Source organism: Vombatus ursinus, unplaced genomic scaffold (genome assembly GCF_900497805.2).
Source record: "Vombatus ursinus unplaced genomic scaffold, bare-nosed wombat genome assembly UNPS02014791.1, whole genome shotgun sequence".
NCBI lineage: Eukaryota > Metazoa > Chordata > Mammalia > Diprotodontia > Vombatidae > Vombatus > Vombatus ursinus.
This window is the reverse complement of record NW_020954569.1, coordinates 47,156,844-47,175,304: the sequence shown is the minus strand read 5'-3', so window position 1 is coordinate 47,175,304 and position 18,461 is coordinate 47,156,844. Positions and strand designations below refer to the sequence as shown.

At 38.3% G+C, this 18,461-nt stretch overlaps 1 protein-coding gene across 1 annotated transcript in view; it reads right to left on the bottom strand.

The window, feature by feature from the left end:
• LOC114048147 (probable palmitoyltransferase ZDHHC11) overlaps positions 1 to 18,461 on the bottom strand; it is a 163,405-nt gene that overhangs the window by 50,261 nt on the left and 94,683 nt on the right. The window contains exon 5 of the mRNA XM_027869078.1: positions 14,999 to 15,123. Within this exon, the coding sequence (XP_027724879.1) occupies positions 14,999 to 15,123 (125 nt within the window). The remainder of the gene's footprint in view (positions 1 to 14,998; positions 15,124 to 18,461) is intronic.

Below are 18,461 nucleotides of genomic sequence, written 5' to 3'. Positions count from 1 at the left end.
AGTGCTTACTAATTTTAGGTGCTGTGCTAGGTACGAGAGATAAAAAGATTAAAAACACAAAATTATTCCTGCCCTTCCTCATGGAGCTCAGTGAGAGAATGTTAATAACTGGGAAGGGATCAGGATAATCTGACATGAATCCTAGGCTTGAGGAGAGCACTTTTCAATGATTTTGGAGAAAGGATGGAGAGAGTCTCACTAAAAGTGCTCAAGAGAAATCAGTTCAAGAGAGATTGGATGCTGTCTATTATTTAAACAGATGAATGTAAGCCTTTGCCATATGGAAAGAAAGTGAGGAGTTATCTAAATAGATGAATGTGGGCACAGAGAATAATCAACCAATTTAGATTTTTAGAGGTACAGAAGAGGAAAATGAAAACAAGGGCAAACAAATAATTCAGAATACAAAAGATTAGCATGGTCCTGTGAGAATGGAATCAGGAGCACTATAAAGGCTCAGAAAAAAGTTGATATTAGAGTGTCAAAGGCAACATAAGGTGTTTTTTAAAAAGTTCAATTGGGAGCAATAGGAAGAGCAAAGAAAGCATAAAGACACTGATATAAGAGATGATAGATAGAATGTAAAACTATTCAATTTTTATTTTGCTTCTGTTTTCTTTACAAAGGGGAAAAAAAATCTTGAAACAAGGATGAACAAGATAAAAGTGAGATGAATAGGAAGTAATAGCCAAAGAAAGTGAAGAAATGCTAAGATCACCCACCTGCCTTCCATGAGTTCAAGTCACTAGTCAGGAAGAAGCACATCTTAGGGTACTGAGAGACTCTAATGATTGTGGAGCTGCAGTTAGTGAGTTTTGGAAGACCATGGAGAACAGGACAGGGGATTCATAACTTTAGGAGGGCAGTAGCTCCTATAATAAAAAAGGGAAAAAGGGCAGAATTCATAAGGAAGGTTCCCTTGGATCAGTTCCAAAAAGGAGTGAGTGGTTTGGGAAGCTACTGTCCAATAAGCCTTGAGGACTAGGCTAGGGTCAGGTCCTTTACAGGAGTTACCTAGGAAAACATCTTCCTCATGAATGATCCTCTGAGCCATCAGTCCTGATGAAGCAGAAAAGACTCATACCAGAAATGGACTGGAATGAATCTTGAACTTAAAGAGTTAGAAGACCTAGGTTTAAGTCTTGGCTCCTCTATTTAATAGATGTATGATTTTTGAGGAAGTCATGTACCCTTTTTGAGCCTCAATTTAATGTGATATGAATCATATCGACTGCCTTACCTCAAAGAGCAATAAATCAAATGAATAATGTATACAAAATGCTTTTAACTGCAATTTAGGAAAGTGAAACTATTATTACTCAAAATAACAAAATTGCAGCAACAATTTGACAACCAGCATCTTCCCCTGAAAGTCCAAGCACCACTATGTCTTCTATATTTCCTGTTTCCCCCACAGCACTTATTCCAGTTGCTGGTTATAGGATCATAAGTCTGTAGCTGGAAAGAATTTTATAGGTCATTAAATTCAACCTCTTCTTTTTATAAGTGAAGAAATTAAGGCATAGAGATTTTTGAATGACTTGCTCATGGTCACATAAGCAGTGAATAGCTGAGCCTAGATCAGAGGTGGGGAATCTGTGGCCTCAAGGCCGCATGTGGCCTTTTAGGTCCTTGGGCGTGGCCTTTTGATTGAGTCCAAGTTTAACAGAACAAATCCTTTTATTAAGGGGATTTGTTCTGTGAAATTTAGATTCAGTCAAAGGGCTGCCCCTTCCCTTAAGGATTTAGAGGGCCACATGCGGCCTCCGGGGTCACAGGTTCCTCACCCCTGGCCTAGATTGTTGGGTTTCAATAAAGCAGTATTGATGAATTGATTTGTAGGGCTTTAACTAGAATTTTTTTATGCCCAGGGAAAGTACCATAAATTGTACCTAGAGCACTTGGCAAGAAATAGACCTTCATTTGGTGGAAGTAGATAGTGACTTTTAGACATTCATGCCAGGTCATTACTAGGGAAGCTACTTCATGGCATGAGAATGGCAGGGTAGGGCTGTGGAAGAGTTCTCCCTTGGCTATCATCTGGCCACTTTCTATTTGAACTCTGTGGCTCGTAAAAGCTGGAGGCTGCTCAGCAGCCACACCCTGGTAAAACTGTCTCAGCAAATGAGCTAAACCAGGTGAAGTGACAGTCACATCGGTGAGTGAGGGGGATGTTTATTGCAAGTATGTGAAGACTTTCCCCAGTGGGATAGATAGATGAGAACAATTTGTTCCAGTGGTCATGAAGGCAGCTGAAGCACGAGTTGGGGAGCCCTTAGAGCTTGGTCAGACATTGAAGACACCCAAGCCATCCACTGCATCCTGGGCCACTGCCAATCATCTTGACTTTTGTCTTACCACTGGACTTCAATGATTCAGGAAGAGAGAGTGAGGCTGACAACTTTGCACAGTTCTATCTCACTTAAATCCAATTTATTCACAAGTCAAGACATCAATAATGATGACATTGGTTCTCTTCAAAAAATGAAGGGATGAACACCAGTAACTATTCTTGCTAATTAGATGACAAATTATTGTTTCTATATAGCTGAAAGGCTGAAATTACTATCAGCATCTTTTAAACTTGGTACCTTAGGTCAGAGGCCTGATTGTCTTGCCTTAGTTATGTCTCTAATTGGTATTACTAGAAATTATCCCATACCAACTTTTCTTTTATCCTTCTCTTTTTAAAAACTGTTACAACTTTTGCATCCTTCTTTGCAACTCCCTTGCAACCTACAATAGTTGAGAAGATTATGCTTTTTGAAGAAATTTAAATTGTAATCTCCTCCTCTATTAAGGAATAGCAGAGTATCTCCTTTTGAAGGTAGAGAAATTATTGAACCACACAGAAAAAGGCTGGAAGAAGAGTACCTAAATCACAGTCACAGGCATGTTAACAAAACATGCCTGGGTTTGGTTTTTGTTTGTTTTTGTGATCATTGGCTGTGCCATTTGGCCAACCAGATTCTTTAAAAAAATAATAACAAAGCTCTTCACAAAGGCCTTCAAATAATTGTGTCAGGAGATGATAGTTTGATGTATTCCAATCAACAAAGAAGCAGCAGAACCTCCCATCTGGAATTTATTAAACACCGAATGGAAAATGAGAATGTGTGGGTGGTCAGTCCTCTGATTCAGAAACGAATTTAGCACTTGAGGGTCAGTCATCCTGACCAAAGGATCAAGGCAATGGGTGTTTACACAGCAGCAGCCAAGGAGACTGGGTGAGGGAGCAGAGTAGGGAAGAAGGACTCTCTACCACAATGTTTGCAGGCATCTCAAGTCATCTTACACTCCTTGCTTCCCTTCCCCACACTCAAGCAACTCTGGGGAGATAATCTCCAAACATAGTCCCTGTGGATTGTGGCATGTAGTATATTTATTGGAGTAATTAATGAAGCAACACCCTGCTCTTTTTTTAACTCTGAGGCTGGCTCCATTGGGTACTATGTTTCTTAAGAGAGCATTAGGGCCTGTACCTATGATTTCATTGGTAAAGGGAACTCCCAAGAAAGGAAACTCCCTCTTATCAAAGTAGGTGCTACCTCCTCTATAATTTATAATCTTAAAGAACTACTAGGTTATTAAGAGATTAAATGCCTTGCTCAGGGTCACACAACTTGGATGTGTCTGGCATATACAGAGAGACTAAATAATGCTTCTTGACTGTGTCAGAGATGGGACAGAGTCTTTGTGACTGAGGCCAGCTATCCATTGACCATCCATGTTGCCTCTATATTCCTTAGTTGTATCTAAATAGCCTGTTGTGAGTTGAAGGGGAAATGGAATCTGCAAGGGATATTCATAGAATCTGAGTTGGAAGAAACCTGGGGTCCTTTTTTTCAGTCCTGTACCTAAATAGGAACTCTTTCTACAATATCCCTGACAACTCCCAGGGACTTTTCTAGCTTCCTTTAAGTCCTAACTAAAATCACCTCTTTTAGTGGAAGCCTTTCCCAACTCTTCTTAATTCTAATGTCTTCTGTCTGTTAGTTATTCCTTATTTATCATATCTATCTATCTATACGTATCCATCTATCTATTTATCTATATATCTTGCTTTGTAAATATTTGTTTGCATTTTGCATCTCCCCAACTAGCTCCCTGAGGGGATGGACTGTCTTTTGCCTCTTTTTGTAATCCCAGGGCTTAGCACAATGCCTAGCATATTAAATGTTTACTGAATGAATGAATGAATTTATCCAGTATACAGCTTTTTTGGTAAATATTTGTTTGCATGCTATTTCCCCCATTAGAGTGTAAGCTCCTTGAGGACAAGGGCTGTCTTTTGCTTCTTTTTGTATTCCCAGTACTTAGCACCAGTAGGTGCTTAATAAATGTTTATTGATTGATTGATCGGCTGAAGACCTCAAGTGATAGGGAGTCCACTATATCCTGAGGCAGCCCATTCAACTTACAGTTGTTCCTCCTAGTGGTTAGAAAATTTATCCTTTTATCAAATTAAAATCAGACTCCCTACAATTTACAGCATCACAAGATCATAGGATTTAGATTCATCTTGAAAGAATTGTAACGATCATCTGATCCAACCCCATCCTTTGACAAATGAAGAAAATGAGGTTTGGAGAGGTGGAGGGATTTGCCTAAGATTAGAGAAATAGTAAGTGCCTGAACAAGGTTTTCCAATCCAGCCTCTTTGACTTCATAGATAATGCTCTTTCCACTGAACACTTAATTCTGCTTACCCTTTACTCCCGGTTCTGCCCTCTGGAACCACCCAGAACAAGTCTGATCCTTTTCCTCATGAGAGCCCTTCAAATACTTGAAAGCAACTACCATATCTTCTATGTACAGTTTCTTCTGAATTAGCTGAACTTTCCTCATGTCAGTTTGTTTAAAGCTCTGTCTGTAATAATGTAGGAAACCATCAACATAGATTGTAACCTACTTTAAAGTAGAAACCATGCCTTCTTCTTCTGTGTATCCCCATCCCCACCAGTGTATACAGTGCCTTGAACCAAGTAGGCACTCTAGAAACATTTTTGATTGACATAGCATAGCTAAAAATGTTTCTGTTTGTGTGAGAGCAGAGAACCATTTTTTTTTTGCAGGGTATCTCCCATAAAAAAAAATCAAAAGAAACCACAAAAAGCAAAAAGTTTTTTATAACCCATCCCCTTACCCCCATAAGAAATCAGTTTGGTTACTTTATTAAGACAAAGAGTCAATATTAAAAATAAACTGGGGTGGGAAAACAGTATTGTCGGTGGGGCTCTGATTTGGTTCAACTGTTCTGGAAAAAAACTCTGGAATTAGGCAAGAAAAGTTACTAAATTGTTTATGCCCTTTAACCCAGGGATTCTACCACTGGGACTATTTTCCAAGGAGATTATTGATAGCAAGAAAAGGCTCAGATGTAAAAACAAATCATTGCAGTCTTATTTGTGATAAAAAAAAAACCTAGAGACAAAATATGTGCCAAATGACCAGGGAATAGCTGATTCACAGTATATGAACATAATGGAATGGGGCAAGTGTGTGTGTGTGGTTTTCTTTTCTTTCTTTCTTTTTTTTGGAGGATAGAGGAAGACCAGAATCATTAATTCATTTTTATAGGAAAATTTCCTCTATGAGAAAATTCAGTTAATGCAGATAAATAGCTACTTGGTCTTAGAAAATTTTCTGGGGCACCAAGTGACTTATCCAAGGTCACACAGCCAGTGTGGATCAGTGGGAGGACTTGAACGTGGATCTTCTGGACTCCAGGGCCAATTTTCTATCCGCTAAGTCATGTTGCCTCTCATGAATGCTGTAGGATATTACTGTGTTATAATGAATGACAACTGTGAAGAATTCCAAGAAATGTGAGAAGACTTATATGAAGGGATACAGAGTGAAGTGATAAAAGGTAATCCAAGCATTGGCTCTGTATCAGAGCCAAAAGAATAATTAACATACATGATAACTACAACAATATAAACGATGTCAACACTGAGAAGCAACAAAACTGGTTAGTTACAATAGGAAATGTTAGTGCCACTGTCCAAGTAAAAGGACAAACCCTTCCTTTCTGTTAATTATCAACAAATTGTGTGTGTGTATGTGTGTGTGTGTGTGTGTGTGTGTGTAAGGCATGTTTTCTAAAAGGGTTAGAGCTTTTGTTGGGAATTCTTTCTTAAGTAAAAACAAATTGCATCAACCAATTGGGGGCAAAAAAAGTGATCTGGGCAATATAGAGCAAAAATTGAAGAATGATGGAAAATGATATCCACATCCAGAGAAAGAACTATGGAGTCTGAATGTAGATGGAAGCATACTATTTGCTCTCCTTTTCTTTCATTGCTATTAAATTTCCTCTTAGGTTCGATCCTTTGTTCTAGGCTGTTGAGATCATTTTGGATCTTGGATTTGTCTGTCATCCAATGGGTCAGCTGGTCCTCAAGCTTGATCATCTAGACTTTTTTAGGGACTAGTTGCATTTATAGGTGTTCTCTCCATCACGTTTCTTGCAAGAAGGATTTAAAACTCCTTTTCCTACCCCTGCTGCCTGCTATATAGGTGTTTCAAATCAAGTAACTTGCATTCCAGAAATTAATAGGTCACAAAATAGAAATAGCCTTGTAATATTTTTTAAGAAATTAGTTTTATCTATACATTCTTCCTTTTTTGCATTCAAAAACACTGTAATGGCTCTATGCAGAGCAAGTGGGAGGGGTATATCAGGGAATGAAGGTTATATGAAAACAAAGTATAGTAATTTTTTTTAAAGAATGGTTGCAAGAAAAAAATTGCTGGTACTATTCTTTTAGGAATACTATTTCAGTAACAAAGCCCTCTGGTAAGAAACATTTGAATATATATCTCTTACTCTTCTTTCAAGGGCCTATGAATTTCAGAACTGTTATGTGCTGATAAATAGGCTTTGTTCTCAGACTAAATGCAGCCTTTTATCATTTCTATAAAGGAGATAAACTGCTGGGACAAAGAGAGAAGCAGTGGGTTTGGTGGTAGGGAAACACATTTGGAATCAGCCAACATTCCTACATGAGCCATGGAAGGCTAATGTCCTGTCAAGGCTCTCTTCCCTTTGGGGCTGCCAAAGAGTGGATAAAGCTAAGATTACCCTGTCACTTATCAGGTCAGAGGATATAGTCTTAAAGCTAATTAGAAACATCAGTTCACTGCAATGAAATTGCTTTCACTGTTCATCTGCCTCTTGGTAGGGTAGGGGTTCTTACCAGTGAACTTTAAAAACTTTTTTTTTTGGATAACAATTTCAATATAATTTGTTTCCTTTATAATCTTATGTATTTTTTCTTATGCATTTAAAAATGTTATTTTCAGAAAGGATCCAGAGGCTTCACCAGACTGATAAATGAGTCTGTGACATAAGAAATACTACAAAGCTCTGACCTAGAGTTAAAGGGAGACCAGGAGGAAGCCATATTCATTTTGGGCCCGTAGTGCTCATTAGACCCTTTGTGGTAACAGTAGGATTTTTTCTAATTTGATTCAGTTTAACAAACAATTATGATAAAGAACTTAGTCTGGGCAAGGCACCGGGCTAGGAACTGGGGAAACAAAGATGACAAATGATCCAGTCTTTGCCCCAAAGGATCTTACAACCTAACAAGGAAGGGAACCACATGGCATATGCACAAATAAGTATGATGCGGTATAAAATTTAGGAAGAGCGATGGAGGGATCCAGTCAAAGGACTCCAGGAAGACTTGAGGAAGGAGAAATGACAGGTCTAGCCTATGGGCCCAGGGACTGCTTACTTTCTGTATAACATCATTGGCAGACAGTCAGACTATGGTGACACATTGAACTAAACTGGTATTAAAACTGATCTTTTCCTGAAATACTTTTCTTCCTTTGTCTTTGCTGATGGACTAAAAAAAACAAGAGGAAGATCAAATACCAAATTTTACCTTTACGAATTATGACAGTAAGACAAATAATAAAGGTGAGAAAAATCACGCGGACCTTAAAAGTAACTTAGATTCAGTATTCAATATCTGACAGACAAAATCATAGAAAAAGCTAAAATGGAAAAAAGGACAAAATAAATAACCAAACCACCTCAAAAATCAAGAAAGGGATTGCCGCTGTGGAACAGTTTCCACCACTTAATTGAAAGCTTGAATTCTTCATAGAGGTAGTAGAAGTTGTATTACCATCAATCTATGGGGGCTCATGGACACTCTGAGTAAGAACTGAAGAAATATTTTGTTATATCATAGTTGGGAAGCATGATAGTACGGTGGAATGAACACTGGATTTGGAGGCAAAGGCCCCAGGTTCAAATCCTATGCTTTCTACTCGCCATTTTGTGTGACCTTGGGTAAGTCACTTACCCCCTGTGGGCCCTGGTTGCTCATCTGTTAAATGAAGGGGTAGGCCTAGATGGCCTCTGAGGTCCCTTCCAGCTCTAAATACATGGTCCTATGGTATAAAACATTGGACTAGAAAGTGTTTCATAAATGTAAAATGCTGAGTAAATATGAGTTATCACTGTATCATGGTGAGATCAATGCAAAGAGCACAGAATAAAACACTCTAAAAATCAAACAAACAGAAGCAGCTCAACCCACTGAAAACGGAATCAGACAACAACAGCAACAACAATCAGAAAAGTGAATGGGGGTAAAATCATTGGGAAAGCTGGGATTCTTTGGAGAACTTTTCACATCTTTTTGACTTAAAGTAGCACCTCACTCAAAAAAAAGTCTCGAGCATAGTAAAGGAGATTTTCTTCCATTAAAAAAGGTTGCCATTGTCTAGTCTACCCTGTGGTGATGGAGAAATATAAGGCGGATATTGACAGATATTTGTGAATAGTAACAAAAGCTTAATGAGTATTACTTTTCTCTCCTGTACTAGAATACACAAGTGTACTCATGATATTAAGCAAAAAAAAAAAAAATTCTTACCATCATCAGGTTCTTCTGAGAAAACAGAATGTTCTGTATAAGGAAGAACTAGAGAAGCAATACTTGTTGCTACTCCTAGTTGCCTAGAGCCCTGTCAAGGAAGAAGGTAAGCAGGTGAATATGAATGGGACAGGAGGGGAAAAGGAAAAAGGCTGTGAATGGAGAGACTAGGTCCTGTTCCTGCCATTTTCAGGGGCCATGAAAGTCCTTTGGCCATTGGCAGTAAGGCTATGGGCACTAAGGGCAGTAACCATAGCTTCCTATGTGGAATTCAGAACAAGTGAAAAAAGAGATGAATCATTAGGCTCATAGATCAGGAACTGAAAGGGACCTCAGAGGTCATATCGTCCAACCCCTTGTTGTACAAATGAGGAAACTTTGGCCCAAGGAAGGTAAGTGACTTGCCCAAAGTTATACCAGTAGTAAGCATCTGAGATGGGATTTGAATCTGGTTTTGAGAGCCAACCCAAAGGTCCCTAAGAATTCTATTCACTTCTTTTCTACTTCCTTCTAGTTTAGTATATTTTACATGCTTTTTGACTTCCTTTCCAAGAATTGAATACATTTCTCATGTTATCTTTGCTTCCAAGATTCAGAGAATTTTAGAAGTGGAAAGGACCTCAGAAAGTAGCTAATCCAACCTATTCATTCTACAAGGGACTAACAATGGGCCAGAAAAATTCAATGATTCGCTCATAGTTGCACAGCTCATATTGCAAAGCCAAAATTGGACTTGACTTCCAGTCCAGTAAGCATGTTTTCCATTGTATCACATTCTACAAGTGTATTTAAAAAATCCTTCTTCTTTCTTACAGTACATTAATGCCCTAGTATTTTAATTAAACAAACAATTCTCAAGTACCCGCTATCTGCAAAACTAAGGGCTGAGTCTTTTGGCGGTGGCTAAAAATTAGAAATCAAAGGGATGCCCATCAATTGGGGAATGGCTAAACCAGCTGTGGCATATGATTGTAATGGAATATTATTGAACTGTAAGAAATAACAAGTAGTATGATTTCAGAAAAACTTGGAAAGACATATGAACTGATGCAAAGTGCAGAACTAGGAGAACGTTGTACACAGTAACATCAATATTGTTGGATGAAGAACTGTGAATGACTTAGGTATTCTTAGCAATACAATGACCCAAGGCAATACCAAAGGATAATCCCAAGGACTAATGGTGAAGTGTATTATCTGCCTCCAGAGAAAGAACTGATATCGATTGAATACAGATTGAAGAATGCCATTTTTCACTCTCTTTCATTTTTTCTTTTATTTGAATCTTCTTGTAACAAAATGACTTACATGGAAATGTTTTATATAATTACATATGTATAACCCACATCTGATTGTTTACTGTTGGGGGAGAGGGGAAGGAAGGAGTGATAGAATTTGGAACTCAAAACTTTATTTTTTTGGATAATTTATTTATTTTTAATTTTCAACATTCACTTCGATGAGATTTTGAGTTTTAAATTTTCTTTCCCTCCCACTTCTCCCCCCACAAGATGGTGTACAATCTGACATAGGCTCTACATATACATTCATGTTAAGCATATTTTCCCATTAGTTATGATGTAAAGAACAATTAGAACTAATGGGAAGAACCACAAGAATGAAGCAATAAAACAAAACAGCAAAGGAAAAGGAGAGCAAATAGTATGCTTCCATCTGTGTACTCCACTGTGGATAGCAATTTCCATCGTGAATTTTTTGGAGCTGTCTTAGATTCTTTCATTGCTGTGAAGAGCCAAGTCTATCAAAGTCAGTCATCCCATAATGTAGCTGTTACTGTATACGATGTTCTCCTGGTTCTGCTCATTTTACTCTGCATCAATTGATATAAGTCTTTCCAAGTTTTTCTTGAAGTCTACCTGTTCATCATTTCTTATAGCACAATAGTATTCCATTACATTCATATACCACAACTTGTTCAGTCATTCCCCAATTGATGGTCATTTTCTCAATTTCCAATTCTTTGCCACCACTCAAAGAGCTGCTATAAATATTTTTGTACATGTGGATTCTTTTTCCATTTTAATGATCTCTTTGGGATACAGACCTAGAAGTGGTATTGCTGGGTCAAAGGGTATGCACATTTTTATAGTCCTTTGGGCATAGTTCCAAATTGCTCTCCAAAATGGTTGGATCATTTAACAACTCCACCAACAATGTATTAGTGTCCCAATTTTCCCACATCTTCTCCAACATTTATCATTGTCCTGTTTTGTTATGTTAGCCAATCTGATAAGTGTGATATGGTACCTCAGAGTCATTTTGATTTGCATTTCTCTAATCAATAGTGATTTAGAACATTTTTTCATATGTCTATAGATAGCTTTAGTTTCTTCCTCTGAAAATTGCCTGTTTATATCCTTTGACCATTTATTAATTGGGGAATGACTTATATTCTTATAAATTTGACTCAGTTCTCTATATATTTTAGAAATGAGGCCTTTATCAGAGACACTGGTTGTAAAAATTCTTTCACAGTTTTCTGCTTCCTTTCTAATCTTGGATGCATTGACTTCATTTGTGTAATAACTTTTAAATTTAATATTATCAAAATTGTCCATTTTGCATTTCATAATGTTCTCTATCTCTTTTTTGGTCATAAATTCTTCCCTTCTCCATAGATCTGAAAGGTAAATGATTCCTTGATCTTCTAGTTTGCTTATAGTACCAATCTTTAAATCTAAATCCTGTACCCATTTTAACTTTATCTTGGTATAGGGTGTAAGATGTTGGCCTATGCCCAGTCCCAGCCATACATTTTTCCAGTTTTCCCAGTCATTTTTGCTCAATAGTGATGTCTTATCCCAGAAGCTGGAGTCTTTAGATTTATCAAACAGTAGATTAGTATAGTCATTGACTGTTGTGTCTTACATACCTAAGCTATTCCACTGATCCACCACTCTATTTCTTAGCCAGTACAAGCAGTTTTGATGTTTGCTGCTTTATAATACAATTTAAGATCTGGTACAGCTAGGCTACCTTCCCTTGCATTACTTTTCATTAATTCCCTTGATATTCTGGACTATTTGTTCTTCCAGATGAATTTTGTTATTGTTTTTTTTTTCTAGGAACTCAAAACTTTAAATAAAAATGTTAAAAAAATGAAAAAATAACAACACCTAAGGGCTGGAAACATGGTCTCTGCTTTAATGGAACTTAGTGTCTAACACGGGAGACAAGATACGTACATGAATAATAAAAATAATATATAGACTGCATAAGTGAGGTACAAGTACTAGGAGAATCTAAAAGAGAGAGATATCATTTCTAGTTGTGGTTGGTGGGAAGAGGATTAGGAAAAACTTCATGGAGAGAGTGATATTTGAACTGAGGCTTGGAGGACAGATAGACTTTCAGTAGTCAGGTAGAGACTACACTTTAGACATGAGCAAAGACTCAGTCAGGAAAATGAAGTTTAGAAAATGCTGAGTAGCATAATTTGGCCAGAGCATTGAAAATGTGAAAGGGAATAGTGTGAGAGAAGACTGGAAACATAGAATATTGAGAGTATCCAGTGCTGAAGTAAAGGAGTCACTTTCTTATAGCCCCTGAACAACAAAAATGATTCTTGGTATATGTAAATGATTCATGTATAGTCATTGCTATAGTCATTTGTATTAAAACTAGCTGATTCTGACTGCTTTGCTAGCCATGGGAAAGAATACATGCAAAAAATCTGATTGTCCCAAAGGCCATCCCTTACTAAAGAGGCTTTCTATATGAATACCAAGAAAAGACAGGGAATAGGTGGCAATGTAGAAATAGAGGTCCAAAGGTCTCACCCTAATGAGAGCAGATTATCCCATGACTCCTTAAACTGAGCTTCATAGTGCAGTGGATAGATAAAATGGTGGACCTCAAATCAAGAAGACCTGAGTTCAGACCCTCCCTCAATCACTGACTAGCTATGTGACCCCTGGGCAAGTCATTTAATCTTTGCCTCAGTTTCCTCGGCTGTAAAATAGGGATAATAATATCACCTACCTTCCAAGATTGCTGTAACGATCAAATGAGATAATATTTGTAAAATGCTTTGCTAACCATAAAGTGCTATAAAAATGTTAGCTGTTGTTAATAATAGTAGACATGATGAACTCCATGGGCTATTTTTGCTTATATCACTGTCTGTTTTATCGATCAATGTTATGGTTATTGAATAGTGGCTAAGGTTTATATCAAAGAAATTACCAAATCATAAATTCTGGTCTAAGGCATACCCTTTTCTTATGAAGGATAATCATTTGTTGATCTGAATCTGTGATTTAACTGGTGTATGGAGCTTTTAATGAAAAACCTCCTGCTATTCACACAGGTCAGCCATTGCAAGGAATACTGCTTCCAGGACTGAGCAGTTAAATCACTTAATGGTCGCTCAGCCAGTAGGTTGGGGCTTGAAGACAGTTCTTTCTGACTTGGAGGCTGACTCTCTGTCTGTTGTGCCACACTGCTTCTGGATAATTTTTTTTTAATTTAAGTAAAACCTTATCCCTTGATTAGAGATATAAATACAGAAGGTGTTAACCAAGCCTGAATTCTTGCAACAAACTATGAATATATATGTGGAATTTTAATATGACAGTTATATAAATTCAAACACATTATCTTTTACTCCTGGGCATTAATTCCTTTAGGAAACGCAAAACAGTTTAATGAATGTTATTAGTTTCAAGGATGGAAATTTAGAGGATCCTAATTAATTAATTTGCTAATTATCCTTTTTGTTGGTGGTATTTGCCTGTGTTGATTCTTTATCTGTGTCAAAAACAGAGCCTAGGCTGAAAAGTGGCTTACCATTTCCTAAAATGTTTGGTGGCATTATGATGATTACCAGGATAGAGGTGCCTGACCTCAAGGTCATGGGGTGCTAGTTTTTGTAAGATGATTTGTATTGTGAATCCTGGATGTTAGAGGATCAAATAAGATAATATTTGCTAAAGTGCTGACCACAGAGCTTGGCACATAGCAGGAGCAATGAAAATGCTCGTTCCTTTCCCTTCCTCTATTCTAGTAGAGTTGCGGCTGACTTAGGGTATGTAGGGGCAAATCTTATTTTCAGCTGAATTTTCCACAACCTTGTCATCACTTAAGGCAAATGCCCTTGAAAGAATTCTGTCCTTTGGAATGTGTCTTGGTGATGTTATAGGTCTTAATTCTGGTAATGAATCCTTTGGATAGTGTCCAAGTTGGGTCTGTCTTATTCTGTATTACACAGAAGTGTCATGTAATATAGGTCTAGTAGAATAAGGAAGTATATGTGTGTGTGTGTGTGTGTATGTACGTGTATGTGTAGCAACAGCTAACAAGTCATTCCTAGATCCTCCTGTGTAGCCTCTGACGAATGAATAAAATTTCTGCCTAATTGGTGGAAGCTTCTGTGACTGCTCAGAGATTAACTATGTACAGTAAAGTCCTAATACGGCCTTATGTAGTTCTGGTGTGCATATTGTAGATCTAGAATAGCCAGCACATTTAGGGCCCTGGCACATAATCCTTTCAAGATTTCCCCATTGTACTCACACTTGAGTAGCTGGGCCTGATTCTTACAGGGAACACAACATCTCCAGGGTAAGGCCACAGCAAAACCCCTACCTGCAATATCCAGGATTCACAATGCAGGACATCTTATAAAAACTAGTAACACATGACCATGATGCCCTACATTTCTCACATGGTAGCCATCATATTACCATAAAATCTTTTAGGAAATGGTAAACTTGGGGCAGCTAGGTGCTGCAGTGGATAGAGCACTGGCCCTGGAGTCAGGAGAACCTGAGTTCAAATCTGGGAACAGACACAAGACATCTGTGTGACTCTGGGCAAGTCATTTAACCCCAATTACCTCACCAAAAAGCAAAAAAAAAAAAAATCCACAAGGAAATGGTAAGCTGCCTATCAGCCTAGGCTGTGTTTGTGTTGTTATAAATAAAGACCCAAGAACCTCCCTCCCACTGCAGGAAGGAGAAACCAGATTAACTAACTAGTGATGTACATGAATCCCCTCTTCTTACCTGCAAAAGTTTACTGGAAAGTTTACAGATATAACAGACAAAGCATCAAAAATAAAACATTGAATAACATACTTTCAAATCGGAGGTCTGTGCGGAGTTCCTCTGGTTTCACAAAGTACTGGATGAAGACGTATAGTAGTAAAATAATAAGGAGGATGATACCAAGGACAGCAGAGGCCACGCAAGTAAAGAAATACCTGAAGGAGGGAAGCAAAAAATGACAAACAAAAACTCCTTTGTGCTGTGGGTAAACATAAATACAAACAGAGCTTGACAGACAAATGCTCAGCACATTAAAAGCCAGGGCTAGGGCACAGAAAAATTAATACCCATTGTATTTCCCCTTAGCTAGAAGGCCAATGGGAACTGACATTACTGTCATCTCAAGGCTGTGAAAAGTGTGCATGCCTTCACTATGTTCTGAAACATTCATTCCATGTCAGTTACATTTTTAAAGGTTCATTTCAAACCCAATGGTCACTTTTCTAGTTTCGAGCTCTGTCCCTCTCTAGGCCTCACTGGCCTTACCCTTCCCAGTTCTCTAGGAATCTATGGCATAATCTTGTAGACAGCACATAATAGGGTTCACAGTAGCCATAGTTAGCTCTAACACATGGGATAGATATGGGAGCTGAGAAGTTGTTCCATCTAAGAGACCTTTGTTTTTGTACACACTAAATGTCTTTTGGAAACAGTGGGCACATTCCTCTGTGTTTATGTTAGATCTAAATCTAGACCCAAGGAGGTTTTGTTTCCAGAATAGCTTCCTCTATCAATAGAAAGGAGGATCAGATGGTTGAGAGTTCCAAAACTCCTATCTCCAAACAGGAAGCACCTCAAAACTCTCTCAGTTCTTGGAAGACAGTACAAGTCCTAAAAAGGATGAAGTTTTCACAGACATTCACAATAATCCCATCCAGTGATATAGTGTCCTTTCTGAGGAAACACTTTAACAAAAAGGCAAAAACAAGCAAGCAACCACTTTTGTCCAAAATATTCTTAAAATGATCAATAAGGAAAGGCTAATCACTTTTAAGAACTTTTGATAGGGAGGAAAAGAAAAAAAAACCTTTCCAGAAGTAGGAAAATATTACAAAATGATGAGCTTAGTTAAATAAATCTTTTCCATATCAAGTAGCATTTCTTTCTTTCTTTCTTTTTAGGCAGAGGGTAGAAAGCCTGGAGGAGTACCAGGAGAAAGAATAGAAGCACCATATGCTAGTAACTTAGTTGTCCTGGTAACCAGATCCTGATCGGAAGGTAAGGTCACAGGGAGATGCAACCTACTTCTCTCCATGTTCTTTGGGATTTAGCAGCCAATAAAATAAAATCCCAAGATCTCCTTTAAAGGGACTGGATGATGAGAAAGGAGCAGAAAGCTGAAGCAAAGGCTTAGTGTGTAGAAGGCCAGATTGCTGGAAATAAGAGATAAGAACAGAGCTGAGAGTGGAGGAGGATTGATGCCTGGAGTTGCCCATGGTTGTGATGTGGGGGAAGAACAAGAGTCAGAGAACTGTGAGAGCAATAGAGGGAGAGGAGGCAAGAATGCAAGAAAACTCAGAGAGGAGAGATTCAAGAATGAGTCAGTGGTCCAAAGTATCAAATGCCTCAGAGAGACTCAAGAGAGTAATGCCTCTGAGAAGAGTCATTGGTAATTGGAAAGGAAGGGGTACTTGGTGACCTTTGAGAATGTAGTTCTAGATGTCAAGGGGATGAAAACTGTGTGGGGGGGGGGGAGGATTCTGTAGAGAAGTAAAGTACAATGATAGCTGCTAGAAAAGTTCACAAAGTACTTTGCACTCATTTGATCCTCACAACAACCTGATGAAGTAGGTGCTGCAGAGAAGGAAACTGAGGCTCAGAGAGGTGTCTAAGGAGGAATTTGAACCTTAGGTCTTCCTAAATCCAAGTCCATCCATTACACCAAGCTGCCTTCCAAGGCAGCAACTTCATGCATTGGAGGAATGGGAGGCTCTCTAAAAGATTTTATTTGAGGAGGCCATGTGAGACCCTTGTTCCTGATAAAAATCTGTCCTCTCTAAGGAGTAACTGCTCTTTGTTCACCAAATTCAGAATCACTCTAGGGGTGCCAGGGATTGGCAGGATGGTTGACACTGTTTGAAAAAAAAATTGTCTCCTTTGCCTGCACATATGAGTCGTGAAATAGCTGCTAATGCTTGAATTATTTTTCATCAACTTTTCTCAAACTCACCAGTTTGCTGTGAAACAATAAAAACCCCTGGGCATGAGTTCTTACCATTGTTCCTGACAGGTCAGAAATCAATGGCTCTGAGCATATAGGGTTTGGGGAAAGCTACACACTTTAATCCACTTCCTTCAGATGCCATGGTGGAATTTGGCTTCTCGAGGGGCCTGGGCTGCTCACTCGGGAAAAATACAAGAAGACATATAAACTCCATCTTATGGTAATCCATGGTAACTACAAGTGTATAATTACAGTGAATGCTGCAAATGTAATCCATATATCCTCCCATATGTCATTAAATATACTATCAAATGAAGAATGGCTGAAGAAACCAGACATTTTTAGCTTAAAGAAAAGAAGACTATGGGGAGGAAGGATGAGGCAATAACAGCTGTCTCCGATTAAAGGGTTCTTTATATAATAGAGGGGTTAGACTTATTCTGCATCGTTCAGGAAGACAGAATTAAGACCAATAGATGGAAAAGTAAAGGGAAGCAGGTTGGCTCAATAAAAGGAACTGTAACAGTTAGAATACTCCCCAGACATAATGAGTGGAGTTGGGAAACGGTGTTCCATGTCTCTGAAGGTCTTCAAACACGAAATGGATGAGGTCCTTTCAGACTGTTTTAGTTGGGGTTCAGGATATGCATAGAGGTTAGACTAGATGCCCTCTGAGGTCCTGTCATAACTTAGTGATTCTATGATGTTAAAAAGAAATGAGGAAATCAGTAAGCCTGGGAAATCAACTCATGTGGCCTAAGACTTGAAAAGGAAAGAAGATCAGCAAACTATGGGATGCCGATAATGTCAAAAAGGGGGAGAGGTATCCAGACTCACTATAACCCCAGATAGGGAGAATGCGAAAGTTCTTATGCTGGAAATTGGGACAGCTAGGTGGTATAATGGACAGAGCACTTACTGGCTTAAACACTTACTAGCTGTGTGACCCTGGGCAAGTCATTTAACCCTGTTTGCCTCAGTTTCCTTATCTGTAACATGAGCTGAAAAAAGAAATGGCAAACCATTCCAGTATTTTTGCCAAGAAAACCCCAAAATAAGGTCACAGAGAGTCGGACATGACTGAAATGAGTGAACAATATACTAAAATGAATACATATTTTCCAGACTTAAAAATGAGAAAAATATGACCCCACTCTAACAACCATGATGTTGAACCCCAACAAAATGCTACAGTAGGTTATTAAACAGAAGAGTTTGTGAACACTTAGGAAGAAAAGCAGAGATTACAAGGATCTTGCATGGAGTTTACCAAAAATAAGTCATTTCAAATTAGCCTCTTTTCCTTTCATTATAGGGCTTCTAGAATGG